This window comes from Phocoena sinus, chromosome 19 (genome assembly GCF_008692025.1).
Source record: "Phocoena sinus isolate mPhoSin1 chromosome 19, mPhoSin1.pri, whole genome shotgun sequence".
Taxonomy (NCBI): Eukaryota; Metazoa; Chordata; class Mammalia; order Artiodactyla; family Phocoenidae; genus Phocoena; species Phocoena sinus.
This window is the reverse complement of record NC_045781.1, coordinates 46,128,986-46,156,778: the sequence shown is the minus strand read 5'-3', so window position 1 is coordinate 46,156,778 and position 27,793 is coordinate 46,128,986. Positions and strand designations below refer to the sequence as shown.

Here is a 27,793-nt window from a genome sequence, read left to right as displayed (position 1 = left end):
TTGCGTGGCAGATCTTCCTTTTTTTTTTTTTCCAGATATTTCTTTTATGCAGGACTACAGCTAGCTACTTCCAGAGGAAGCAGGGTTGGGGAGGGGGGCTGTTTAAATGGAACTCTCCTGGAAGTACTAGTACACATTTTTTTTTTTTTTTTTTTTTTAAATATTTTTATTTATTTATTTATGGCTGTGTTGGGTCTTCGTTTCTGTGTGAGGGCTTTCTCTAGTTGTGGCAAGCGGGGGCCACTCTTCATCGCGGTGCGCGGGCCTCTCACTGTCGCGGCCTCTCTTGCTGCGGAGCACAGGCTCCAGACGCGCAGGCTCAGTAATTGTGGCTCACAGGTCCAGTTGCTCTGCGGCATGTGGGATCTTCCCAGACCAGGGCTCGAACCCGTGTCCCCTGCATTGGCAGGCAGATTCTCAACCACTGCGCCACCAGGGAAGCCCAGTACACATTTTTTGAGTCTTTACAACTGTTATATTCTCATCCCTAGGCTTCCAGCAATTGGAATTCCAGAATTGGAATTCTGCAATTAGAGAAATGCCAAATAGTCTTAAGTTAGCTTAGACCCTGGTCTAGATCACCACTGTCATCTGTTCTACCACACTGGCTTCCTAACAGGTGCTCCTGCCTCTACTTGGGTTTTCCTCTAGTTCATTTGTCACACAGCAGCTAGTGTGATCTTTGTAACATTTGAGTCTGATTTTCCCACTCTCCTGCTTAAGCCCCCCATTACTTTCCATTTTCCTTAAGTGCAAACCGTGTAACATGTTGTGTATATACATCTGACACATCTATGTAGTAGGCATTCCAGATAAGGCACCTCAAGTCTCTAGCCTCACTTGCTTTACTTCCCCCCCTTGTACTCTGCTCCAATTCCACCCTTGCCAAAATTTGCTTTTGTGCTAGGCCACGCCGCGGAGAGGTTGGTGATCCTGTGCATTTCCCTCTCCAGTTTCTCATTTTGAGATCGTTATTTCCTCCCCCAGCCACCCCACTTTGAAGCAGGACCAAAAATTCAAAGAAACTGCCAGGACGTATGGATGAGGTTAAGAATATTTCACCTCCAGGATTCTAGCTAAGATGGGCATGAGGAAAGAGAAGGTAACTCAAAACGGGAGTCCTCAGAGGCTGCAGGTGGTCAGGGAGCAGAGCAGAAGTTCAGAGGATACTTTCTTCACGCCACCCCAGGGCATCACCTGTGGCCAACCTCCTGTTCAACAGTCCTTGTCTCAAGTCCCCCCTCTCAGCAGAGCACCAGAGATTTCGGTACTCCGTGTGGGGAGAGGAGCCTGGAGGCGGAACCTCTCCCCTCTGCCAAGTGGGCCCCAAACAACCAGTGACCGGGTGCATCAACTGCCGCGGTCAATCCTCTACTTGGAACTCTTCTCCCAGTTCTTCCTCCTGTCTCACTCCTAGTCCTTCCTTTTTCAATGGTAAAACCCACTTCTTCAGGAACGTGTGCCTCAGTCCCCTGTCATCAGCTCCAGGGTGCCCTGTACAGGTGCCTGTACTTCCCTTATTATTATTTATTTTTTTGGCCACACTTTACAGCACGTGGGATCTTAGTTCCTCGATCAGGGATCAAACCCGTGCCCCCTGCACTGGAAGCACGGGAGTCTTAACCACTGGACCACAAGGGGAGTCCCCACTTCCCTTATTGACATTACGGCGTCAGGTGACTTTCAAAGGGTCTACACAGATAGCTTATTTACTCCTGACAACAAATGTGTTATGCTTCCCATTCTACAGATGAGGACAGAGGCACAGAGAGGGTAAGTCATGTGTCCCACTACATACAGGTCAGAAGTAGCAAGGCAGGCTACACGCCTGGGCAGTCTGGCTCCAGGACCCACCTTCTTAACTGCTAGGCTGTATTTGCCTCATATACAAATATGTGTATGTTTGGAACTGCTTGTTTAGCGTCTGTCTTCCCTGAAGTGAAGTCCAGTAAGGGTAGGAGGTGTGTAATCAGTCATCACTGAATTCCTAGCTGTCAGCAGGCGTGTTGCCGCTTTGTTAATGTGTGTTAACAGTGGAGTATGTTTTACAAATTTTCTGTAAAAATTATCCCCAATCACTTTTTCATACAATTTTTACAAATTGATCTTTATAAATTAGTCATTAGAATTTTGCGGGCCAAATACAAACTTGGCCTGGCTCCTGCCACTATTGCTAAATTATTTTCTGAATCTTACGGCATTCCTCTTCCCCTTCCCGTCACTTCCGGTACACAGAGGCATCACGAGGGAGAAAGAGCAGTCATTCCAGAGCAGAGCCGCCATCCTATCGTGCCCACCCCCACCGCAAGCGTAAGCAGTGCGAGTGCCCGCACGCCTCGGCTCAGAACACATGATGGCGCCACAGAATCAGGCACGATCGTGAGATGTTCTTTGCCGACCCTTAATTGACTTACTGATACGTTCACTCCCTAATTCAACAGTTGGTTATTGTGTCTCTGCTATGTGCGAAATGCTCGGGATCAAGAGGTAAGGTCCCTGCCAACGGGACATACAATTCACTGATATAGACGAAATCATGTGACCCAGCAGTTCCAAACTAGGCGCAGTGCAAGCTCACCCAGTCAGCATCTAAGCCGGGATTCGGGCCCAAAGGCCCAGTTAGAAAGTGCCCGGGGCAGGGCTATTGCCCACCTCTGATTGGCTGGAGCGCCCGGCCTCGGCCAATCGGATACCGTCACGGCTCGAAACTTGAGTAAAGAGGTCCCAAGAAAGCCTGCCCCTCACTCCGCCCTTGGTTTTGGGTTTTGTCGCCGAGTTTTCTGGAATTCGGTTGCCCAGATTTGCCACTTATTAAGCCATATGGTCTTGGAAAGTCAACTTCTCTGAACGTCAATTTCCTTATTTGTAAAATGGAGAAAACAGGATTGTTGTGAGAATTCAAGTAAATCATGTAGGATGCATTTTTTAAATGTTAGCTCTTGTTGTCATCTGCCCAGTTTAACTGAATACGACTCGGGATAGGCTGTCTAGTTCGCAGCTTCATGAGAACGTGCCCTTCTTGTTGGTCTCGGATCTGAAGAGGAATGGGATTCTCAGTGGCTACCAGCGGGATGCTGTCCTTTAGGGATAAAAACCTCAGCTGACCAGGGTACTGGCAGGCTTGGCAGAGGGTTCCCTGTTGCCCAGAGCTGCTCCAAACAGGCTGGCTGGTTTCACTGTCCCAGCTGGAGCCTCAGCCTGCACCTCCCTGAGAACACTCACCTGGATTAAACAAATGCCAATCACCCTTCCAGTAGAGGTGCAGGCAGTGAAATAAATTTAAAATTTTGTTTAGTAAGCACCCTAAAATCAAATGCAAGGAAAAATCCTATCCTCAGTTCCCCCAGAGACCACGTTTATCTCTAGGAATTGTTTCAGTGGAAGCAATGTAGGAATCACCCTCTCAGTGCTAGAGCAGCTGCACTTCGTAATGAAACAGCAGTGGAAAGAGGGTAGTGGGCACGCAGACTTCAATATTTGTTCTAAGCAAGATCCTCTGCCTCCATAATAACTTTAAATTGAGTCTTGATATTGCTGCTTTTGACTGTCACGAAAAGTTTTGCTGTGTTTGAAATAAAAAAGAGTAAGAGGGATAGTTGCCTCAAGATCTAGATTTTTTTTTTTTTAAGTGATTGTTATAATAGTAAGACAGAAGGAGCATTTTCCCCTTAGATAACCAACTAGCAGTCTCCCTCAGTGTTGCTGCCTTACGTGGAATTAGACTGTGGCGCTGTCTCCTAATAAACAATGTAGTCTCTAAGCAGTAACTCCATTGGTGATGTGCTGGAAATTAGACTAGTCACTTGGGAAGACAATATGGCGTTTGGCATTCTTACTTCTGTAAGCATAATGTGTGCATGCCCTCTGTTTTGATCAGTAGTTAAGAACTGAGGAAACATTCTTACCCTCCCCCCACTTTTTTAAGTAAAAATAAATTTATTACTACCTCTATTTTTTACACTTTTTCTCATTACATTGCTTTATTTTTAACTGACATTATACATAGATGTGCAATGCATAAATATCAGGTGTATAAATCTGAGTTTTGGCAATTGTACACACATGTGTAACCATCATTCCAATTAAGATACAGAACATTATACAAAGAAAACAGAACATTTTCATTGTTATCGAATGGGGGTCCTGCTGCCTGCTGCTTACAAAATCAATACTAACAAATGGTAAAAAGGAAAAGTGCCTTTAATCAGAATGCCAGCAATCTGGGGAGATGGTGGACTCAACGTACCCCAAAAACCACCTCCAAAGATTCTGCTCATGAAACTTTTAAAGGGAAGGAGGGAAGTAATCTCAGTTAATCATTGAGATGGGTCGTCGCCATCCCCCACTGTGTGCAGGCTCCTCAGCTTCTTGTGATCTTCCTCTAGATGTGATCGTGTTCACACAGTTTGGTCACAGAGTTTATTTGGGAGATTACTGAAGGGGAAGCTAGGGAAGAGATCTGGTCATCTGTTAATCACTTATTCTTCTTTTCTACTTCTTTGATCTGTGGAAAGGACCAACAAGTTAAGCAAGGTTTTGTGTGACTAAAAGATTTGAAAGGTGTGCTTGGGCCGTTGATGAGTAGAGCATGGGGGTGCTGGGTTTAAAAGTTAGTTACTATACAGCTTTACTAAAGTGACAAGAAAAGGGGCTTCCTGCTGAGGGCGGTCTCCTGCAAAGAGCTGCTTACACTGACTCTCATACAAATGGATTATACAGTATGCATCTTTTGTGTCTGGCATTTTCCTTCAACATAATGTCTGTAAGATTCATCTACTTCATCATGTGTATCAGTAGTTCGTTCCTTTTTATTGCTGAGAAGTATTCCATTTAATAAATATACCAAAATTTATTTATCCATTCTCCTGTTATTTATTTATTTTTGGCTGTGTTGGGTCTTCGTTGCTGCCTGCGGGCTTTCTCTAGCTGCGGCGAGCGGGGGCTACTCTTCATTGCGGTGCACAGGCTTCTCATTGCGGTGGCTTCTCTTGTTGCGGAGCACGGGCTCTAGGCGCGCGGGCTTCAGTAGTTGTGGCTCGTGGGCTCTAGAGCGCAGGATCGGTAGTTGTGGTGCACGGACTTAGTTGCTCCGCAGCATGTGGGATCTTCCCGGACCAGGGCTCGAACCCGTGTCCCCTGCGTTGGCAGGCGGATTCTTAACCACTGCACCACCAGGGAAGGGAAGCCCCTATCCATTCTCCTGTTGATGAACATTTGTATTGTTTCCAGTTTAGGACTATTATGAGTAAATCTGCTGTGAACATTTGTGTACAAGTCTTTATGTTTCATTTCTCTTGGATAGTAACTAGGAGTAGAACTGCTGGATCACAGGGTAAGTATAGGTTTAACTTCTTGAGAAACTGCAGAACAGTTATACAAAACCATTGTACCATTTTACCTTCTCTCCAAAGGTTTAAGAGAGTTCCAGTTGCTCCTGACAGTTTCCTTGCTTGACCAACATTTAGTCAGGCTCCTGAAACTTCTCCTAGGACCATCTGTGCACTTGTAAAATCTAGTTTTAACAAGAACCGCCCACCCTTGATATCTGATCGCCCTCAATATCTGGTCAGGTTCTTCATCCACCACCATCTCCCAGGTGTCATCTGATCATCCTGGCCTGTCTTCAGCAAGAATCCTGTTACATCAGTTTAACAAAAACTCTCCTTACCCCTGATGTTTCCTCTTAGTAATTTTCCATCCACTCCCCTGTTTCTTGGCTATAAATTCCCACTTGCACATGCTGTATTTGGAATTGAGCCAAATTTTTCTCCTCTGGTGCAAAATCCCATTGCAGTCATCCTTAAACTTATGGCGATGGTCCTAAGTAAAGTTTGCATTATCATCTTTAACAAGTACCTTTGATTTTTTTTTTTTTTAACATTCCACAACCTTACCAACACGTGGTGGGTCAATCTTTAATTTCAGCCATTCTATCCAGTGTGCAGTGGTATCTCACTGTGTCCTTGATTTGCATTTCCTTAATAATTAATGATTTTTAATGAGCTCTTTTTCTTGTGCTTACTGACAATTTATCCTTTTTTAAAAAATATTTATTTACTTATTTATTTTAGCTGCACCAGGTTTTAGTTGTGGCACGTGGGATCTTTGTTGCAGCATGCAGGATCTTTTTTTTTTTTTTTTTTTTTTCAGTTGCGGCATGCGTGTGGGATCTAGTTCCCCGACCAGGGATCAAACCCTGGCCCCCTGCATTAGGAGCTCAGAGTCTTAGCCACTGGACCAGCAGGGAAGTCCCTCATTCATACATTTTGACATAAATGTTGCAATGATTAGAAATGTGTCCTAGAGTAACACATTCTGAACTAAAATCTTCGTTAGTCTATTCAGCCATGCATTAAAAAATATTTATTGGGTGTCTACCATGTGCCATGCACTTTTCTAGGTTCTTCAATCAACTGTGATTAAGACAGATAAGATCTTTGCTCTTGTTTGAAGAGTTAATATTTTAGTGGGGAGAGACAAAAAGTAAACTGGAAGCAAACAAGTAAGATAATTTTTGACAGGGTGGGAATGCTCACTTAAGTGTTATCAATTAATAATAAAACATGGAAAAAACCTATATCCCTAACGGGCGGGGAGAAAGGGGACTTAGGTAATTTACGTGATATGAGACTGACGGACTACAATGACATTAAATCGACAAATGACTTTAAAAAATACTTAGCCGTATAAAAAGTCAAATTTAAAATTGTATGTGTACTTTGTTTAGGACTATGTAAAACACCTGTGCTACGATGCATATGTACAGAAATTAGAAGGACCCAGAAGGTAAAGAAAACGCTGGGGGCTTTTTTGGTTTTGTTTTTTGTGGTGGAATTATGGGGGTTTAGGGCGTTTGGTTTCGCTTTCTTTTTTGCTGTCTTACACGTTATCTCGTTCGTTAACAGCAGAAACTGGCATCATATAGTTTTCTCCTAGGACTTTGCTTTGCGCAAGGCTTTACAGCTCAGAGACTTAACACATTTATTATGAGACGTGGCAGACGTAAAAATAAAATTTAGGTTACTTCAGAGTGATGTAAGGCAAAGAAGTGAGGTCTACGAGTTTCACCCCATAGAACTTACGGATTTCCAGGCACGATGAGGTGGCTCCCGGGGAAGTCCGCAGAAAAAGCGGGTATCGGCACGACGAGAGGAAGCGGGGCACGACGAATGGAAGCGAAGCCCGATGTTAGGTCCTGCGTGGCGCCGCGCCGACGGTGACGTCTCGCCCCGGACGGAAACTGACGTCACCTTCGCGCATCGCCGCTTCCGGTCCGAGTGAGTGTGGTTCTTGCGCCTGCAGAGTTCAGGGCTGGTGCTGCTGTGTGTGCGGTTGTGTTTTTCGCCAGTCGGCCTTCCTCCTCCGGGACCATGGCCACCGATTCGTGGGCCCTGGCAGTGGACAAGCAGGAAGCGGCTGTCAAGTCGGTCAGTGGCTTCAGATCCAGGCGGGGCGAGCGTACTGGAGGGCCCAAGCCGACCCTGCGTGGAGTCCAGGGAGCTCCCTGGGTTGGGCAGGCCGTGGCCCACACACCCCTAAAGGTTTGCTGGGAGGAATCTCTTAGCCTTGATTTGCGGCTAAGGCAGAAGAGACCAGTATGGAGCCTTTTCCTTTGATCTGGGCCAGTTAAAGACTTTTATCCTGTGGCAAATCTGTCCCTGCTATGTATGCTGTCTTTTCTGCACTGCACCTCCTCAGTGGGGATTGTAAGAAAAGGCGCAATGCTGATTCTCTTTTTCATCTGGTTTCTGAGTGATTGTCTGCTACTCTTATTTTACCGTTTTTTAGATGCGTGCTTAACATGGTTGGCGGTTTGTAGCAATTTGCAGAATAACAGATTCAGGTTTATATTTAGTGTTTCAATCTACCGCAAACGGGCGGAGGCACTACAAACTGTTTCATCTGTGTTTAAAGAGACATTTAATTTCATATACTGGTTCTTTGATTAATGAAGATCCATTCAGTGGGAAGTTAACTATAGTGTAAACTGTGACTCCCCGTTCTTATCTCTAAGTTACCTTTGTTTGGTGGTAATGGACCATTGATTTTAAGAATATAGGGTTTTTTTGTAGTCAGAAGTCTTTCCCCCCACCCCCCTTCAGTGCGGCATGAGGAATCTTAGTTCCCCTACTAGGGATCGAACCTGTGCCCCCTGCAGTGGAAGCGTGGAGTCTTAACCACTGGACCGCGAGGGAAGTCCCATGTAGTCTGACGTCTTATGTAACCTTTTTTTTTTTTTCTTATGTAACCTTTTAATGCCTAAATTACATTTCTTCTCCGGTCACCCTTTATTGCCTTGGGAGGATTGTCAGTTTCTCAGCAGATTGTTGAAATGGGCTAAATCCAGGGAAGTTTAGGAAGAAGCTTTACAATCTAGTTAGGAAGCCTAGAAGGTGGGAGGTGCTGTGAAAATGGTAAGAATAAAGTGAGAAATGAACTTTGAATGGGGAGAGGATGTTTATGAGTAGGAAAGTCAGGGAAATTCCTCGTGAAGAAGTTTATATTTGTGCTGGATATTAGAAAATAATCATTTAAGATAGAGATGAAGGTGAACGGCATTTTAGAATAGAATGCACAGAAGTGCTGGACTTGCCTAGAGAACAGGAATCAGAACTCATTTTTGCTGCAGCTTAAGGTTATCGGGTTGTAGTAGGAGCAGTACTGAAAATATCGTAGGAGTGTACTTTGGCCCTTAACAAAGAACTTGAAGATGAAAGGCTTTATTTGGCTTGTTTGGGGGTTTTTAAGAAGGATACTGACAAGATTAGGTCTGAGAGCTAGCAAGATTTATTGGACTGCAGAGAACAGAATATATTAGGAGTGATGTCTAAAGGAAAGGAGATCAATGTGGAAGTTACTCTCATAGCCCAGAGATAGGGGGCCTATGTTGAATGATGAAAGTAAAGATGAGGGGATGGATTCAAGAGATAATTGTGGAGGTGTGAAGATTTACAAAAGAGAAGAGAAGGGAGATAAAGGCAAAGATTACTGTTTTCAACCTGGATCCCACAAGGTGATATTAATATAGTGCTCATAACAGGATTAGGGGAGTGGGAGGAACAGCAGATTTGATACGTAGGGTGATGAGTTCATGTTTGGCTGTTCTGAATTTGAGGTAAGGAGGACAACTTGGTAAGTACCTGTGTTGGGAATCACCGAGAGGTGTCCAGGTTCAATGATTTCGTGGGAGAACTCATAGGACTCAGCATATGATTGTACTCACAGCTGTGATTTATTACAATGGAAAGCAAAATTAGCAAAAGGAAAAGGCCCGTGTTGCAAAGTCCAGAGGAAACCAGGCACAAGCTTTTAAGAACCTTCTCCCAGAGGAGTCACAAGCTCCACTTAATTCCTGCTTAATTCCTCTAGCCACAGACTGTAACAACACATATGAAGTGTTGTCAGAGAAGCTCGTTGGAGACTCAGTGCTCAGGGTTTTTATTGGGGTCTATCACATCGTCATTCTTTGCCTAGCAGGTACCAAAATTCCAGACCCCTGGAAGGAAACCAGGTGTTATCATAAACCACATGTTTTTAGAAAGATAGTTAGTGAACCCCTCAGCGGTTCTGGGAATGGTGGGAACTCTCTCCAAATCCAAGTTTCCAGGTGTCAGCCAGGGGCCAACTTTGCAAGCTGGCTTTCCTAAGGATAGCAGTCAGACCTGCTGTGTTAACTCTTTTCTGTACAGTGCCCATCAAGCATTTGGAAGTGCGGCACTGGAGTTCAGGAGGAATCAGGTCAGAAGTATAAAATTGACAGCCACAAATAAATCAAAAAGTATTATAAAGGATATGATTCTGTACTCTAGAATTTAAATCTAGTATTTAGCATCAGATATTCCCTAAAAGACAGTTACTGAGAATTGGTTTCAAATCTTTTTTAACCTACAACCCTAATCTAGCTGTGTTCTTATGAATAACACAAATATAGACCTAAAGATACTTGGTATCTGGTTTCAACCACTCTGCTTATTGGGTGGCTGATATAAGTAAATGTTTTAAAATGTTGCTTCCTGGGAATTCCCTGGCGGTCCAGTGGTTGGGACTCCGCACTTCAGCTGCAGGGGGCACAGGTTTGATCCCTGGTTGGGGAACTAAGATCCCACATGCCGTGCAGCGCGGCCAAAAAAATAAAATAAAAATTAAAAATAAGTAAATAAACATTGCTTTCTAACAGCTGGGTAAGTCCCTCCCCCCTTTTTTGTTTTACCATTTAGACTTGTGTACACGAGCTTAATAAATGTAGTTAACCATTGAACAACTTGGGGGTTATGAGCCCCCAACCCTCCCTGCAGTTGAAAATCCCCAAATAACTAACATTGTCCATCCGTATATGTGGTTCCACATCTCTGGATTCAACCAACCATGGGTTGAGTAATACTGTAGCATTTATCCTTGAATAAGTGAACCCTTGAAGTTCAAACCTGTGTTTAACTGTCAGTTGTGTAATTCATGGTATTTGGTTATCAGGTGTCTCTACTCTTAAGTGTTTCCTTTTATTCCCATTCAGATGAGTAATTTGCAGATCAAGGAAGAGAAAGTCAAACCAGATACCAATGGTGAGTCACTAGTAACTATAAGCTACATGTGCACTTCTGCTTTGCACTCATAGGTGCGATGTGGAAAGGAGCTTTCATTTAGCACGTTTGGCAAATGTCAGCGCTGGATTTGAGAACCAGTAAATTCGGTTTCATTAATGATGGAGATAGATTAGTTTTCCACATTTTAGCTTCTGAGTGTTTTAAAGTTTTCTTCATATAAGTCTCACATATTTTTTGTTAATTTTATTTCTAGGTGCAATATTTTACCTTTTTAGTTGCTATTTTAAAGAGGATCTTTTCAATAATATCTCTATTTATAAAAGCTACTGTTTTCTATTTATTTATTTTGTACCTAGCTCTTTTATTTTTTACTGAGATATCTTATTTTGTAGTCATTTTTAAGTTGATTCTCTTAGTCCTGCAAGTTTAAAATCTTTTTTTTTTTTTTGCGGTACGCGGGCCTCTCACTGCTGTGGCCTCTCCCGTTGCGGAGCGCAGGCTCCGGACGCGCAGGCTCAGCGGCCATGGCTCATGGGCCCAGCCGCTCCGCGGCATGTGGGATCTTCCCAGACTGGGGCATGAACCTGTGTCCCCTGCATCGGCAGGCGGACTCTCAACCACTGCGCCACCAGAGAAGCCCCTACAATCTTTTGTAATCTAAAAAATGTGATCGTTTTACCTCTTTTAATTTTTAATACCTTTATTTTCTTTCTCATGTCTAATTGTGTCTGCTAACATAATGCTATATTTTAAATATAGTTATAATAATGCTATATTTTAAATAAGTAAGTCAGAGGTGACATATCTGATCACTCTGAAGTCAGCCAGCATTTCTAGAAATTTGAAATTTTCTTATGCACTAAACTTCCTAGGAATAAAAATCCATTAAACGTATAGAAATGCCAACTATTTAAATTTTGATCACTTAAATAAGGTTTGATATTTATATTGTCCCACCTTTTGAGTGGATTTTTTTAAAAATAAATTTATTTATTTATATATATATTTGGCTGTGTTGGGTCTTGGTTGCTGTGCATGGCCTTTCTCTAGTTGCAGCAAGTGGGGGCTACTGTTCATTGCATTGTGTGTGCTTCTCATTGTGGTGGCTCATCTTGTGCAGCACAGGCTCTAGGCGCGTGGGCTTCAATAGTTGTGGCTCGTAGGCTGTAGAGCGCAGGCTCAGTAGTTGTGGCGCACCGCTTTAATTGCTTCGCCACATGTGTGATCTTCCTGGACCGGGGCTTGAACCCGTGTCCCCTGCATTGGCAGGCAGATTTTTAACCACTGCACCACCAGGGAGGTCCCCTTTTGAGTAGATTTGATACTTGCCTTTCTGATTATGATAACTCTTTTCTTGTGTAGGTGTTATCAAAACTAATGCCACTGCAGAGAAAACAGATGAAGAAGAGAAAGGTAACTAATCTTTGAAACCCTGTAGCAAGAGACATAGTATCACCTAGGACGTGCCTCTCTGGAGCCAGAGGCATTCTGAGTTATAAGATCAAGGAGATGAGGGGAATCAGCCAAGGAAATTGAAAACAGTGAGATAGAAGGAGAACCAAAAGAGAGTGGTATCCCGGAAACCAAAAGAAAGAAGTGTTTCAAAAGTAGGGAGTCATATATAGGTAATAAGTTGGTTAAGAGAACTAAAAATTGTTCAGTTGATTTAGAGTGTAGAGTCATTGGTGAGCTTGACAAGGGCTGTTGAGGTCAGGTGGGGAGGTTAAATTAAAAAAACCTCTTCAGTGAAGAGAAAGTGAAGACATGAGTATAGACAGCCCTGTCAGGGAATGTTCCATAAAAGGGAGCAGAGAACTGGGACAGTAACTGGATGGGGATGTGGGATAAAGGAGGAAGCGCATTTATGATGAGAGGTGTTACAACCTGTGTACATGCTGGTGGGAATGATCCATTAGAGGGAGAAACTGATCATGCAAGAGAGAAGGTCACTGCTGGGAGAAATATCCTTGTCTGAAAGACGGAATGGGACCCATTGTATAAGTAGAGGGGCTAGCCTCAGGAGCATGGCGGTCCATCCACAGTTACAGCAGGGAAGGTGGAAAGGACGCTCACAAACGCAAGTGGGTGTGTGGGTTGTCACGGCAGCGCTTGGAGGTGCTTCTGATTACGTTCACTTCTCAGGGAAGTGAGTAGCAGAGTCATTAGATGAGTGAGAATGTGGAGAGGTTAGAAGTTGAAGAGAGAAGAAGAGTGAATAAGTGGCGTATAGAAACATAGAGTCTTGCTGGGCAGCTCAGCCCACTTGAGTCTAGCAGTCAGGAGTTTAAAGTGAGACCTTTTGGTGTGATTATGTTTTTCTCCTACCTTGCTGGGCCATTCAGGTGTGGGTGCAGACATGGTGAGAGAGGTTTCACAAGGGTGGGGTTTGCCCACTGAGTATGAGGAAGATCTACTGGTTGTTTCCTACAGAGGACAGAGCCGCCCAGTCCTTACTCAACAAGCTGATCAGAAGCAACCTTGTCGATAACACCAACCAAGTGGAAGTCCTGCAGCGAGATCCAAACTCCCCACTCTACTCGGTGAAGTCCTTCGAGGAGCTTCGGCTGTGAGTATCCGTTCCTTTGAACAACTGTTCCCTGCTAGTCCCTCCTTTATAAGACTTAGCATATCAGGGATCTTGTGGGAATTTTACTTTCTACTTTTATTTTTTTTAAATCTTAGTATATTTACTTTCTTTGACTAGTTAATAATTCACATGATTCAAAAGTTTAAAAGTATGGAAAAGTGATGGTCTCCCTCCACCCTTGTCTCTTGGCTACCCAGTTCTTCTCTTTAGGGATTTTTAAATGCCACAAATTTATTCATCATAGCTGAAAGTCTGTTTTCTTTTATGCTCTTAGAACTTTCAATAAAATATTGGCTGACAGGTGATTTCTGGATGTCAGGAACATTTCTTATTAGGTAAGCCCTTTTGTTAGACTATAGGGTTTACAGTGTTAAGAACAGTTTATCTGCTTTTATAAAATCTGTCCAAGAAGCCTGTGCAGGATTCCCAGTAACTGCAGTGGAAATCAGCCTTCAGTGTTGCAGAATTTTTTTAAAAATCCAGAACCCAGAATTAAGCCTTACGTGTGCACATTTCTGCACTGTGGTGAGAATGACTTCTAACATGTCCTTGTTTTAAAGGCAGAGAATTATGTAATGTTATGCCAAGTTTTTCGTTTCCTTCAGTAAGTTAGTAAAGAGGTATTTAGGGTTGTTGGTTTATGTACATGACACTGTGCTGGGTGTTATGAGTAACACAAGACATAGCTACCCTTCTTGCTGCCTGCCAGGACTCAAATCATAGACAGAAAATAGCTAGTGAATAAGAAAGTGGTGGAATGAATAGATTCTTTGCCTTTGTTCAGCAAAATCTATCGTATGCCCACTGTAGGCAAATAGGGGCCACATTTCTGCCAACTATTGCCACCATTTGAGAGTAAGAGACACTTTAAATAAGAGAGCTAACTAGAACCAAATCAAGTTGTTAATGCAGCAATAGCTAAGAGCAAGGTTTTTAAAGTGTGGCCTTTTTTTTTGAATATTTTCAGGACATTATACTTTTCTATGTGTATTTTCTCTGTCAAAGGCTTTTTTCAGCAAATCTGTCATCTCTGCTTCCATTCATAAATTCTGTCCGAGCAGCTAGATGTGCTCTGACAGCTTGCTTTTCCAAGTATCAGTGGTCTTTTTAAGTTCCTTTCATTTAAAGGACTGGAGTTCTCAGGTCAACCAGTGATGAACTGTCCTCTTTGAAAAGGCAAGTTCTTTCCGATTTAATTGTTAGTAGCCAAAGGAAACAAAGAATAAAACCTAGGTCACCTAATATACTTAGTCTATTTTTTACTGAAAAGATCTGCAAAATAAAAGAAAAATAATGAGCCACTGAAAGTTCTTGGATCACTTGAGTCCTCTTTCAGCAGTGACTTTGTTTCCTTGGCAACCAAATCAGAATCTGCTAAACTTCACAACCTTTTCTTCCAAATGGATGTTACTGTTCAAAGTTCTTTGTGTCTGAGAACCACCATATGCCAGAAGGATTGCCTTTTAGAGAGCCTGTTAAACTCTAAGGAAGGCTTAGAGAACACTCTTGAGTTGGTTGGACTTTACTTTAAAAACAATGTGGTGGGATTTTTGTTAAACACCCTGTCAATTTAGAGGTAGCAGAGAGCTTATTATAAATGTACTACAAAAGCAGCTTTATTTGATATTTGTTGTGTGGCTACTTATGTAAGAAGTTGGTGCTTTTCTAGTTTTGATTTTGACTAGACAAAATAAGTAAATCTAATCACTCGTAAAGTTCAGTATGATAACTGAACTCCCTTTACCTATTTACTAGAAACTGGCTGAATCAATTTTCTTACCTCTCAATTGTCCCGAGTTCTTGCACAGCTGGCTTTGGAAGGCCCATGGAACACAAAATGACTGTGGTTCAGTGGAGCATCTGCACTGAGAAATGAAAACTGAAATGTCATTCCCTAAAGGGACTTCTGTATCTTAGCAGCATAGTAAGCAGTGTTTATTTTTAGATATGTCTTTTATAATTTATTTTATACTATGAATTAATAAGTACCATTCTTCCAGTATCCTGGGAATGTTTGTCATCCAAGGCCAACCAAATTTGTGGGTCTCCTGAAAGATGAATTTCTCCAAGAAAGGAAACTAGCCCGGATTTTATAAATGGCATAGTAGTTTCAGATTAAGATTTAGTAGGGAAAGATTTTGGTTTTGTTTTGTTTTAGTTAGTATTTTTTAAGGCATAGGAAAATATGTCTGACAGGAAGTATCATTCTTTGCTAGATATAGGGAAAAATAAAATTCTAGGCTTTTAAAACAATTTCAACAACTAGGAATCCATCTTTCTCTCCCTGGCCTCCTAGGAAACCACAGCTTCTGCAGGGAGTCTATGCCATGGGGTTCAATCGACCATCCAAGATACAAGAGAATGCGTTACCCATGATGCTTGCTGAGCCGTAAGTATATGGACCCTGGCACACCTCTTCAGAACTGGGTTAAACGTCTTCCACCAAGAGCTGTAGTGTTCCTGAGCACAAGATGGGCCGTTGAGAGCAACGTGCTTCTTCAGGGGAACAGCTTAGACAGGTGCAGAGAGAGTCAGATGCAATTCAATACAGTTTCTGCCTTTTCCACTTAATAAAAACTGATAGAAAAAGTTAGTGCTGTTATTCTATGCAGTTTTAAAAACTGTTTTGTTGTTGTCGTTGCTATCGTTTTTTAATAATTTAAAATTTTTTGAGACCTGCGAAAAATACCAGGAGCAATACCAGGAACATCTCCGTAACCCCATCCTGCCAAGAAATAAAGCTGCCATTAATGTAGTCGGCAGTTGTAGCCCCCATGTAACTCCCTCCATTCACAGCCCCCTCCCCTCCCCTCCCTTCCCTTCCCCCTCCCCTCCCCTCCCCTCCCTTCCCCCTCCCCTCCCCCCCTTCCCCCTCCCCTCCCCTCCCCTCCCTTCCTCCTCCCCTCCCCTCCCCTCCTTTCCTCCTCCCCTCCCCTCCCCTCCTTTCCCCCTCCCCTCCCCTCCCCTCCCCTCCCCTCCCCTCCCCTCCCCTCCCCCTCCCCCTCCCCTCCCCTCCCCTCCCCTCCCCCTCCCCTCCCCCTCCCCTCCCCTCCCCTCCCCTCCCTTCCCCTCCCCTCCCCTCCCTTCCCCTCCCCTCCCCTCCCCTCCCCTCCCCCTCCCCTCCCCTCCCCTCCCCTCCCCTCCCCTCCCCTCCCCTCCCTCTCCCCCTCCCAAGTGAGCATCACTGATGTGGGTCATTATTCTCTCGTTTCTTTTTTTTTGTCTTTTCTTTCTTTTTTATTTTGCGGTACGCGGGCCTCTCACTGTTGTGGCCTCTCCTGTTGCGGAGCACAGGCTCCGGACGCACAGGCTCAGCGGCCATGGCTCACGGTCCTAACCACTCTGCGGCATGTGGGATCTTCCCGGACCGGGGCATGAACCTGCACCCCTGCATAGGCGGGTGGACTCTCAACCACTGCGCCACCAGGGAAGCCTTCTCTCATGTTTTTTTATCCTTTTACTACATAGTTTGCTTTCATTGTTTGGTTTTTTTTGGCCACGCTGCGTGGCTTGTGGGATCTTAGTTCCCTGACCAGGGATTGAACCCGGCCCCGGCCCTCGGTAGTGAAAGCGCCGAGTCCTAACCACTGGACTGGAATTCCAAGTTTGCATATTTTTAAACGTTACATAAATGGTATCATACTTAGGTAGCAACTTTTTTCATTCAACTGTATTATTTGTTTGTTTGTTTGTTTATATTTTGGCTGCACTACACAGCATGTGGGATTTTAGTTCCCCGACCAGGGATCAAACCTGTGCCCCCTGCAGTGGAAGCTCGGAGTCTTAACCACTGGACCACCAGAGCAGTCCCTCTTTTTTAATGATAAAAATGCCACCTAGGACTTCCCTGGTGGCTTAGTGGTTAAGAATCCGCCTGCCAATGCAGGGGACATGGGTTCGAGCCCTGGTCTGGGAAGATCCCACATGCCGTGGAGCAACTAAGCCCATGCGCCACAACTACTGAGCCTGCGCTCTAGAGCCCATGAGCCACAACTACTGAGTCCGCGTGCCACGACTACTGAAGCCCACACGCCTAGATCCCGTGCTGTGCAACAAGAGACGCCACTGCAATGAGAAGCCCACGCACTACAACAAAGAGTAGCCCCTGCTCACCACAACTAGAGAAAGCCCACACGCAGCAACAAAGACCCAACGCAACCAAAAATAAATAAATTAAAAAAAAAAAATGCCACCTATTCCCATGACATTGGGTTACCTGAAGTGAAATGTGAAAGTTCCTTCTAAAGCATCTGACTTGTTCTCTTAAATTTTCCATAAAGATGAGAAAAGGGAGCACATAGTAGGAGCCAAGTCCTGAAGACACATTATGGCTCAGGGATTTGTCTGGGCACAGATGTTTCTCTGCAGTCTTAATTTCCATAGGCCCCTTGGGGTATAAAACTGGGGCACTCTAGCTGTGCTAGAGTCTAGAATGAGGATTTCTTAGTGTGAGCCCATCTAAAATAATCATTTCACTTAATATTTAAGTAGTTTTTTTTAACATCATATAAAAAGTTTATCATTGTACTCAGTGCAGAAAACCTGGATAATAGAAGCATGAAGGGGGAAAATCCCTATTCCTACCACCCAGAAAGAACATTTGGACACTTGGTTGTTTTTTGTTTTGTTTTTAATAAATTTGTTTATTTATTTTTGGCTGTATTGGGTCTTCGTTGCTGTGCACAGGCTTTCTCTAGTTGCAGCGAGCGGGGGCTACTCTTTGTTGTGGTGCACAGCCTTCTCATTGCCGTGGCTTCTCTTGTTGCGGAGCACAGGCTCTAGAACGCAGGCTCAGTAGTTGTGGCACACTGGCTTAATTGCTCCGCGGCATGTGGGATCTTCCCAGACCAGGACTCGAACCGGTGTCCCCTGCATTGGCAGGCGGATTCTTAACCACTACGCCACCAGGGAAGTCCCGACACTTGATTGTTATTAACCAATATTATTTTCATCTCTGTTCTTCCTTCATCCAGCCCACAGAACCTGATTGCCCAGTCTCAGTCTGGTACTGGTAAAACAGCTGCCTTCGTCCTGGCCATGCTCAGCCGAGTGGAACCAGCAGAGAGATACCCCCAGGTGAGGGGGTGGAATCCTGGGGGCCCTGGCTTGCTCGTCCTGGGAATGGCTGCGCCATCTGGGGGGTTTGTCTAACGAGGGTGCCCCTGGTACAGTCTGAATGCGTCTGATGCCTCAGACTGTTGCTCAGGCAAAGCCCAATGGTGCACCAGGCCCTTACCTGGGTAGAATTGATTCGGAAGCAGCAGCCTTAAACAGTGGCTTCTGAAGGCATCTGCCAAGTCAGGGCTCCCTATTGAAGGCTTCTGTCTACAGCTGAAATGTGGGCCTGGCTGACAAGGATGTGGTTTCCTACACTGTTCAAGTGGTAATGACATCAGTGTACTTGTTGCTTTAGAGCCTGTTGTCCGTTACTACAAGGCTCTCCTAAACTGATCTGTGATCTGCCCGTTAGTGTCTGTGCCTCTCCCCAACATATGAGCTGGCGCTTCAGACAGGAAAAGTGATTGAGCAGATGGGCAGATTTCATCCGGAACTAAAGCTTGCTTATGCTGTTCGAGGCAATAAATGTGAGTATAAAGGGGCAAGACCTAGGCCGTGAGTTGGGGCGGGTGGTTGGGTATATGAATTTTGAAGATGAGGTGATAAGATTCAACTTTCTAGTTCAGTCTGACCTTGGAGCCCAGTGTTGCCTTTAGCAAATCTACTTAAATACTTGCTGATTTGTTAAAAATTCTTCCACTCCTAAAGTAAGATTTTTAGTTGTTAAAAAAAAAATCCCTGCATGAGTCATGGGGTTCTTCCAGTGTGGAGTATTTCACTGAGGAGCCAGGGTTTGAATTCAGTACCCAGAGTTCTGGAAGCTGCTTACGAGGGAGGGATGAGCACTGAAGATGGTAGGTTGGGTCAGTTCCCTTTCTTTAAAAGCAAAGCACACCTTTAGTAAGAGTAATCTAAGAGCACGTACAGTTCACTTGCTCTTACCAAATCAGAAATCCTTCCACCAATTCTTTTTTCATGTGTTCTGGAGACTGTAGAAAATATGGGTTAAGATGGGAGGAGGGGCAGGTAGAAAATGGGTAATGGAGAAGTTATCAGAATATATAAAACTACAAATCAATTAGAAAAAAGTAAGCATTCTAATAGGAAAATGGACAAGAGAGGCCCAGTTGAACAGACGCTTCACAAAGGAAGGAATTCAGATGGCCAGTAAACGTGAAAAGATGATAGGCTTCATTAGTCATCAGGGAAACGTCAACTGAAACCACTGTATGCCTCTCAGATGGTAGAAATGAGGAAGTCTGGCAAAGCAAGTGTTGACCAAGATGGAGAAGAACTGGAAGGCTCACGTGCTCCAGTGGGGAGTATACATTGGCACACTGACATCCAGAAGCAGTTGGCATTACCTAGAAAAATGGAAGAGAGACATCCCTTCAACCCAGCAGTTTATAATCGCCTAGAGCAGCGGTTCTTAAACTTTTTGCTCTCTTATACTCTTAAACATTATTGAGGACCACAAGTACTTACTTTGGAAGAATATGAAGAAAATCTAGCCTTTCTTATAATTTTAGATATTGTTTTTTTGGATGCCATACCAAAACTTATTAACAAGTGGTAATTACTTAAAAGTTAGTTGCCATGTGATATCTGAAATATTAATGAATTCTTCGTACTGTTACATTAAAATTCCTTGGTCTCCCTTGCACTTTGAATGCATCTTTTGCCCAACTGTGGTTTTCTAACATCATATCTTGGTCATTTGGAAAATACTGTTTTATTGAGTTATGCTGATCTTCCAAATGTTAACATATTTCATAATATAAAATTTTAAATAGCATTTAAAATGCAATAATATCACCGCCAACCAACTCAGAGGAGTTTATACATGGAGAAACTCTCAAACCTACAGCAGCACATAGAAGTGTTCTAAAATTCTAATTTTCCCTTAAGCTGAAACGTTATCATGACAACAAATAACAGTCGTTTTCATTTAAGTGATAGGCTCTCTGTTCATTTTCAAGAAAGTGTATATCAAATTCCCTACTTGATTTTCTTTCTTCTTTTTTTTTTTTTGGCCGCACTGTGCGGCTTGTGGGACTTTAGTTCCCCGACCAGAGGTCAAATTTGGGCCCTCGGCAGTGAGAGCACGGAGTCCTAACCAGTGGACCGCCAGGGAATTCCCCCTGTTTGATTTTCTGTAGTTTGTCTGTCATTCAACAAACAAAAACGGCTAGTACAGTTACCATACAAATAATCACACAAGGGCTTTTCCTGGAGGAAACCATCATGTTTCAGCATGCAGAAAGAGTACTTTAACCAGAAATTATTAGTATTTTTGTGTGTGTTTGATGTCTTACACTGATAGGTGCAGCTAAGTTTAGTGTACCAGAATCTTGAGACAACATGGATCTTCTCTAGATTGTTTTATAATAACAGGGGACTTCACTGTGTGAAGGATTAGTATATTAACTATTTAAGGTATCATTTTTTTTTAAGTTCAGTTTAGACTGATGGGCAGTGGACAGTGAGAACCACAAGGTATTGAAGAGTTCATTTAAAACTTTTCCAGTGGAGTTAATGAATTCCTGACTGAAGTCCCTTTCTCCTCGAACTTTAAATTTTGTTTTGAAAATAGGTGACATTCACATGTTTCAAAATTGAAAAGGATATATGGTAGAAACTTTTCTTTTCCCATACCCTTCAAACACCTGGTTCTGCCTGCCTAAAGGCACCCAGTACTAACCCGTTCCTCACATGTCCTACCAGAGACAGTCTGTGTGGCTACAGGCAAGTGATAATGTGATAACGTGTAGGGACTTCCCTGACAGTCCAGTGGTTAAGACTCAGCGCTTCCGTTGCAGGGGGCACGGGTTTGATCCCTGGTCGGGGAACTAAGATCCTGCATCCCTCATGGCTCGGCAATAGAGATAGATGAGATAGATAGATAGAACACTCACACACGAACGTACATATATTACATGTATTCTTTTTTGCCCCTATTGGTATACAAATTGCTCTGCAACCTCTTTTTCACATTTAACAATGTATTTTGGAGATTGTTCCACATCAATTCCTAAACAGTTTTATACTTTTGTTGGTGTCATCCATTCGGTGCGTCATATTTTGCTTAGTTATGTTTTAATGAATGCATATCCTTGCATATATGTTATTTCACACATATTCATGTACATACAGGATGGATTCGTAATAGTGGAAGCACTGGTCAAAGGCTACATGCATTAGTAATTTTGATAGATGGTTATATCAGTTTCAACTCCCACCAGCTATAGTTTGAGAGTAATGTGTTTTTTTCAATCAAAGAGAATTTGTATTTAGGAAAACTGTCTACACAATTAGAATATCTAACAAAGCAAAAAATCACTGGGCCAGGATGCTAGGACTCAAAACTACCAATTTATAAGGAAATCAATGAACCATGAGTGAAGGGATGGTATAAAAAGAATAAGTGTTATGCTAAAGAGAAAGAATTGGGTGATGGGGAATTACAGGAGAAAGTAGAAAAAGGGAAACTAACACTCATGGACGGTTGACTGTGTAGGATTTAATCCTGACCACAGTGCAGTGAGATGGGTGTCATTATGCCCATTTTATAGTAGAAGAACACAAAACTTTTGGGTAACACCCCTGTGGTTTGAAATCTGAAATTAACTTGTTCTAGCTCTGGAAGGATGGGCAAGGAGGCTTTCATTTTGAAAGCGGGTTTAGTCATGGAAGTACCCACAGAACACATCTTGTCTCCACAGTGGAAAGAGGTCAGAAGATCACTGAGCACATTGTCATTGGCACCCCTGGGACCGTTCTGGACTGGTGCTCCAAGCTCAAGTTCATTGACCCCAAGAAGATCAAGGTGTTTGTTCTGGATGAGGCTGACGTGATGATAGCTACTCAGGGCCACCAAGATCAGAGCATCCGCATCCAGAGGTAGGAACTCATGAGCCAGGAGGAGCTTCTCGGCCTCCTGATCTGCAGCATCATCTCCTTTTACTTCACCCTCCTCTTCTTGCCCCTGCCAGGTTCTTTACTCTGCAGCTTTCAGAGGCACTTGTTTGGTGGGCCATTTCCATGTCACACTGACCATACCCCCAGCCTGGGTTGAGGAAGGAGACTTAGGGACTCTACCACCAGCCGTCCCTGCTCCACGTCTGCTCCTCCCTCCTCCCTGCAGTGCTCCTCCCTGCTTTGCCACCTTCCTGGGGACGCAGGTCATCCAAGCCTGGGGAGGCTGTGCTTCTGTTCCTTCCAGTGAAACGCTCGGTCGGGGTCATGTCGAACACCTGGGCCTTCCCTTGCAGGATGCTTCCCAGGAACTGCCAGATGCTGCTTTTCTCTGCCACCTTCGAAGACTCTGTCTGGAAATTTGCCCAGAAAGTGGTCCCAGACCCAAACATCATCAAACTGAAGCGCGAGGAGGAGACGCTGGACACCATCAAGCAGTATTATGTCCTGTGCAATAGCAGAGATGAGAAGTTCCAGGCTTTGTGTAATATCTACGGGGCCATCACCATTGCTCAAGCCATGATCTTCTGCCATGTGAGTAGCAGCGGCAGCAGGAGGAGGCCTGCGGGGGAGGAGCTCCACTGGAGGGTGTGGCCCTGCGCCCTCCCTCTCAGCCAGCTCCACTTCGTGCTGGGGGACCAGGTTCTTTCCCTGTGGCTGGAAAGGAAGTGGTTTGTGAAGATGTAAGAAACAATTTCTTCTTAGTATCCTGAGGCATATATATAGTCTAAGCATAGAGTCTCCTGAACTTTATATCATTTGTAGGTGATACATTAGAAAACCCAAGTAAATCAACTGATATTTGGAGGAAAAATAAGAAACTAAACAGGACGGTTGGTTAGAAAATTACTAGAAAATAAGTAGTTTACCAGTGTCAAACACAAACACTTAGAAAATGGAAGGATAGACCCCAGAAAATGGAAGGATAGACCCCATTTATTATTTATTTATTTATATATATATATATATATATATTTTTTTTTTTTTTTTGCGGTACGTGGGCCTCTCACTGTTGTGGCCTCTCCCATTGCGGAGCACAGGCTCCGGACGCGCAGGCTCAGCGGCCATGGCTCACGGGCCCAGCTGCTCCGCGGCATGTGGGATCTTCCTGGACCAGGGAACGAACCTGTGTCCCCTGTATCGGCAGGCGGACTCTCAACCACTGCGCCACCAGGGAAGCCCAGACCCCATTTATAATAGGCAAAATAATGTTTCAGGAATAGTTAAGATCGCTGAAGAAAACATCAAAATTCTGTTAAGTGATGTAAGAATAAGAGAACTCTTACTCTATTAGTGGGATACTTGTAGATTAAAAAAAATTTTTTTTTACAGTGGCATTGTTTTCCCAAACTCAAATTGAAACTTTCAAACCTACAGAAAAGATGAAAAAAAATACAAAATGAGCACTTTCATGCCCTTCACCTATTGTCAACATTTGCTTTATCCATAAGCTTTTGTGCGGGGGATATCTGTACTTTTCCCTAAATTTTTTTTTTTTTTTTTTTGGCTGCGTTGGGTCTTCGTTGCTGCACGCTGGCTTTCTCTAGTTGTGGCAACTGGGGGTACTCTTCATTTTGGTGTGCGGGCTTCTTATTGCAGTGGCTTCTCTTGTTGTGGAGCACAGGCTCTTGGTGCATGGGCTCAGTAGTTGCGGCACGTGGGCTCACTAGTTGTGGCACGTGGGCTCTAGAGCGCAGGCTTAGTAGTTGTGGCACATGGGCTTAGTTGCTCTGCAGCATGTGGGATCTTCCTGGACCAGGGCTCGAACCCATGTCCCCTGCATTGGCAGGCAGATTCTGTTTTTTTATTTAATAAAATACTTTCAGTCATTTTGCTTTGGGATATATATCTAATGCCATATATGGTAGAAAACTGCAGTACAGATCCTTTTGATTCACTGTTTTATTCCAGACATAATGTAACTCAGTATATTTAGAAAGTACGTGTGTATATAAATACTTATTATAAAAAAAAACCTTTTGTAAGCATGTTATTCCTCTACTGAAATGTAACTTGATAGAAGCCATGCCACCTTACATTATTAAATTATCAGGTGATTTGCACCATATAGCACTAATGATTTCCCATCAAAGAAATTACTTATTTCTCATTTTGTGAAAGTATCCATTAATAAAGCACCTGACAGTTTTAAACAGTAAGAATTAGAAATTCAATATAAACAAATCTTGCCTAATGTAATTATTTTAAATTTGTTGTGTCCCTTTCTAGGGTAAGGGTTTTTGCTCATTTTATTATTATTATTTTTTCAACATGTTTATTGGAGTATAATTGCTTTACAATGGTGTGTTAGTTTCTGGCAGGTGGATTCTTAACCACTGCGCCACCAGGGAAGTCCCTTGCTGAATCATTTTAAAGTCAGTTGTAGATATCAGGACATTTCCCACCTAAATGCTTCCTAAGGATGAGACGTGCTCCTGCACGAGCACAGGACCATTGTCACACCTTTCACAGTGATGCAGCGAGTGTCCTCTCTGTAGTCCATCATATGCCACTTTCCCCATGTGTACCAAAATGGCCTTTATTGCTTTTGGCTGCTGCTGTTAAACCTAAGAGCCAATCAGAGAATGTCTGTTGCATTTAGTCTCTCTTGAGACTCCCTTAGTCTATAACAGTTTCTCCACCTTTCATGACATGGACATCTTGAAGAGTCCAGGCTAGGGACTTCCCTGGCAGTCCAGTGGTTGAGACTTCGCCTTCCAGTGTAGGGGGTGCCGGTTCAATCCCTGGTCAGGGAGCTGGGATCCGACATGCCTTGGGTCCAAGGGGCCAGGGCATGGAACAGAAGCAATGTTGTAACGGGTTCAATCGAGACTTTGGAAATGGTCCACATCAAAAAATCTTAAAAATAAAAAAATTTTTAAAAAAGAGTTCAGACTAGTAAGTAGTCTTTAGAATGTCTCTGATTTCCCCCCTCCTTGTGATTATATTAAGGTTAAATATTTTTCTAAGATTAGCACCCAGGTGACATGGTTACTTCTTTATACCACATCACGTTAACAATTTTAAGACACATAATGCTTAACTGCTAAGTTTTAGTAGTCTTCCAGATCAAAAATATTCTCTTAAGGTACTTATATTTCTTAAATGTTTTCTTCCTTCCAGACCCGCAAAACAGCTAGTTGGCTGGCAGCAGAGCTCTCAAAAGAAGGCCACCAGGTGGCTCTGCTGAGTGGTGAAATGGTGGTGGAGCAGAGGGCTGCAGTGATTGAGCGCTTCCGAGAGGGCAAAGAGAAGGTTCTGGTCACCACCAACGTGTGTGCCCGCGGTGAGCAGAGATTGTGTTCTGGTCTGCAGGCTTGGGGTAGCGGGAGAGATCCTCGTCTGCGGGACACTCCGGTGGTTTGCGGGAGATCCTGTTTTCTAGAAGAGCCTGTTTGTATTCCCTCAGCAGAGGAGAACTTTCACAGAAGCCAGAGTCCTGACTTGGTGGCTTAGAACGGCACCTGCTCTTCTTGGGGCCCCCAGTGAGGCTTTAGCTGCTTCTCCAGATACTGGTATCCAGCAGAGGCTCTCTGGAGCCTGATGGCTGATTTCATAATTTAGTCAGCACCTGCCACAGTTCTGTTTTCTCCCTCTGGGTTCTGCTACCTGCCCCTTTGTCTGAATCCCAGAGCTGGTCCATCCCAGACTGTTCCTTCCACCTGAGGTTGGTGTGTGTAGGCCTGACTGTGGACGACAGTGATTTCTGTCTCCCATCCTTACTCCTGTCCAACTCTCCTTCATGCAGGTATCGATGTGGAACAGGTGTCTGTCGTCATCAACTTTGACCTTCCTGTGGACAAGGATGGGAACCCGGACAACGAGACCTACCTGCACCGGATCGGGCGCACCGGCCGCTTTGGCAAGAGGGGCCTGGCCGTGAACATGGTGGACAGCAAGCATAGCATGAACATCCTGAACAGAATCCAGGAGCATTTCAGTGAGTCCCTGGGAGTGTCCCCTGCTGGGCCCTTACCTTACAGGGGCAAGTCCAGGGCGGGAGGGGAGGGTAACAGGTAGGTTTTCCTGTGGCCCCGAGAGAGGCCTTTGTCTCTGTCCCATTCCCCTCCTTCCCTACAATGTGGAAGTTCTCAAAGAGCACACCTGGAGAGCTCAGGGCTCAGGGACTTGAATGACAGTCCCCCCGGCCAGGCTGAGGGGCCTGGGGCTCTGGCTGTGCTGTCTGTGTCCCTTGCTCAGTCACTGGAAGCCTTTGGGGTTCAGTGAAGGATCTCTGTGGCCAGAGGCACAGCACGTTCCTAGGTAGCAGAGACCTGTGTTTCCTCCCTCCCTGCTGTGCTGTCCCTTGCCTGAGTGTGTGTCTCTGTAACCCCATGTTTGTCTCTCTTTGAATTCTTTTCTTTCCCCCAGATAAGAAAATAGAAAGACTGGACACAGATGACTTGGACGAGATTGAGAAAATAGCCAACTGAGAAGCTGCTGCAGTCACTGGTGCCACCCTTGGTGCTCCCCCTGCACGGGACACTAGTGCTTTCACTGCACAGGCCTCAACAGTCAACACAAAGATGAAGGCACGAGTAGAGAGAAACTACCTACCTCATTTGAAATTACGTTTGGACTTGACAAAAATTGTGCAAATGATGGGGGAAGGTAGAAGAAAAAATTTGCATTTTGGAAAATTTAGTCCTTTTCCTCCCATCCCTTTTCAAAGCCACGGTTTCCTCCGTCTTTATAATAACGTGCTTACTATTGGTAATCGCTGGCCCCAGGATCCCCTGCCTGTTTTCTGGCTAGGGGTGTTGAGACCAGCCTCTAGCCACTGAAGAAACGATAGAGGTATAGGCAGAGGACAGGAAAGGCCTGGGCAACTCAGCCGTGTGAGCTCCTGTGCGTGGGTGGAGCGTGCGGGCCGCAGCAGAGAGGCCTGAGAGCAGCACCCCCATCCCTGACTGGAACTTGTCATGAATGTCTCTTGCCCTTGGCCACCTTCCTTCTCCTCAAATCCAGATGTCCCAGCTGATCCCTTTTACCTCTGTTTTCTGTGCAGAGTGTATCCTTCTCTCTCCCTGTGTGAGCATCTTGGCTACTTTGTAAACCTCAGATTTGGGGAGAACCACGGAAGTCAGTGAATCTTCAGAGGGAATGCTCTGGCAAGAGTGGATGATCTAGGGCTGGCTTCTCCTCCCACAGTTGTTCTGTCTGCTCAGGTACCTGGTGTCACAGCAGCCAGGGGACACCGGGTGGTTTTCTGACACACGCCTGGCCAAGTGAGTTGATTCTCACCCATGGATGTCACACTGTGCCTGGAGTCGAGCAGCAGAGTTTGGAAAGGAAGTTATGACCAAGTGAAAACTCTGATTATGCTGTTCATCCGTAACGTAGATGAACTTTAATTCATACATTGTCTGTATGAATAAGGATGGATAAATTAGAGCTATACCCATCATTCATTATGTTAAGAAATTTAAAAATAATTATGAAATGCTTTACTAATCATGATTTGTTTTTACTTGTATTTTTCTGCTTATTAGACTAATATATGCTCATTTAAAAATGTGTGTGTGTATATATATATAAAGTATAAGTGCGCATCCCCACCCCTCTGGGATCACCATTGCTAGCAGCTTGGTGAACATTCAGTATATTGCCTTCTGTTTGCATATATCAACCC

General features: G+C 44.1%; 2 protein-coding genes and 1 long non-coding RNA gene across 8 annotated transcripts in view; 1 reads left to right on the top strand and 2 right to left on the bottom strand.

Annotated features, from left to right (window-relative positions):
- Positions 1–402: 402 nt before the first annotated feature.
- On the bottom strand, positions 403–15,907 carry LOC116743482. Of its 2 annotated transcripts, XR_004346792.1 has the most exons (5): positions 15,805–15,894; positions 15,499–15,638; positions 14,909–14,993; positions 7,083–7,391; positions 403–4,504 (listed from the first exon to the last, which is right to left on the bottom strand). It is a non-coding gene; the product is annotated as an uncharacterized LOC116743482 (long non-coding RNA). The 2 variants fall into 2 exon arrangements; XR_004346791.1 differs by having other exon boundaries at positions 15,499–15,907.
- On the top strand, positions 7,255–27,678 carry DDX19A (DEAD-box helicase 19A). Of its 4 annotated transcripts, none has more exons than XM_032611915.1 (13): positions 7,255–7,427; positions 10,511–10,559; positions 11,904–11,954; positions 12,884–12,900; positions 12,972–13,107; positions 15,425–15,517; positions 18,102–18,204; positions 18,599–18,713; positions 21,909–22,086; positions 22,458–22,695; positions 25,285–25,447; positions 25,910–26,101; positions 26,533–27,678. In XM_032611915.1, exons 6-13 carry the CDS (start codon positions 15,456–15,458, stop codon positions 26,592–26,594), a joined length of 1,113 nt encoding a protein of 370 aa, XP_032467806.1. In that variant the 5' UTR covers positions 7,255–7,427; positions 10,511–10,559; positions 11,904–11,954; positions 12,884–12,900; positions 12,972–13,107; positions 15,425–15,455; the 3' UTR covers positions 26,595–27,678. The 4 variants fall into 4 exon arrangements, with proteins under 4 accessions (XP_032467806.1, XP_032467804.1, XP_032467803.1 ...); XM_032611914.1 differs by lacking the exon at positions 12,884–12,900 and adding an exon at positions 13,403–13,463 and having other exon boundaries at positions 7,306–7,427; XM_032611913.1 differs by lacking the exon at positions 12,884–12,900 and having other exon boundaries at positions 7,271–7,427.
- ST3GAL2 (ST3 beta-galactoside alpha-2,3-sialyltransferase 2) overlaps positions 18,775–27,793 on the bottom strand; it is a 67,756-nt gene continuing 58,737 nt past the window's right edge. The window contains exon 9 of one of the 2 annotated variants that reach the window (XR_004346789.1): positions 18,775–19,550. The gene's annotated coding sequence lies outside the window, so the exon portion shown is untranslated. Of the gene's footprint in view, positions 19,551–22,801; positions 22,819–27,793 lie in introns of those variants that run through there. The other variant, XR_004346790.1, reaches the window with a different exon arrangement.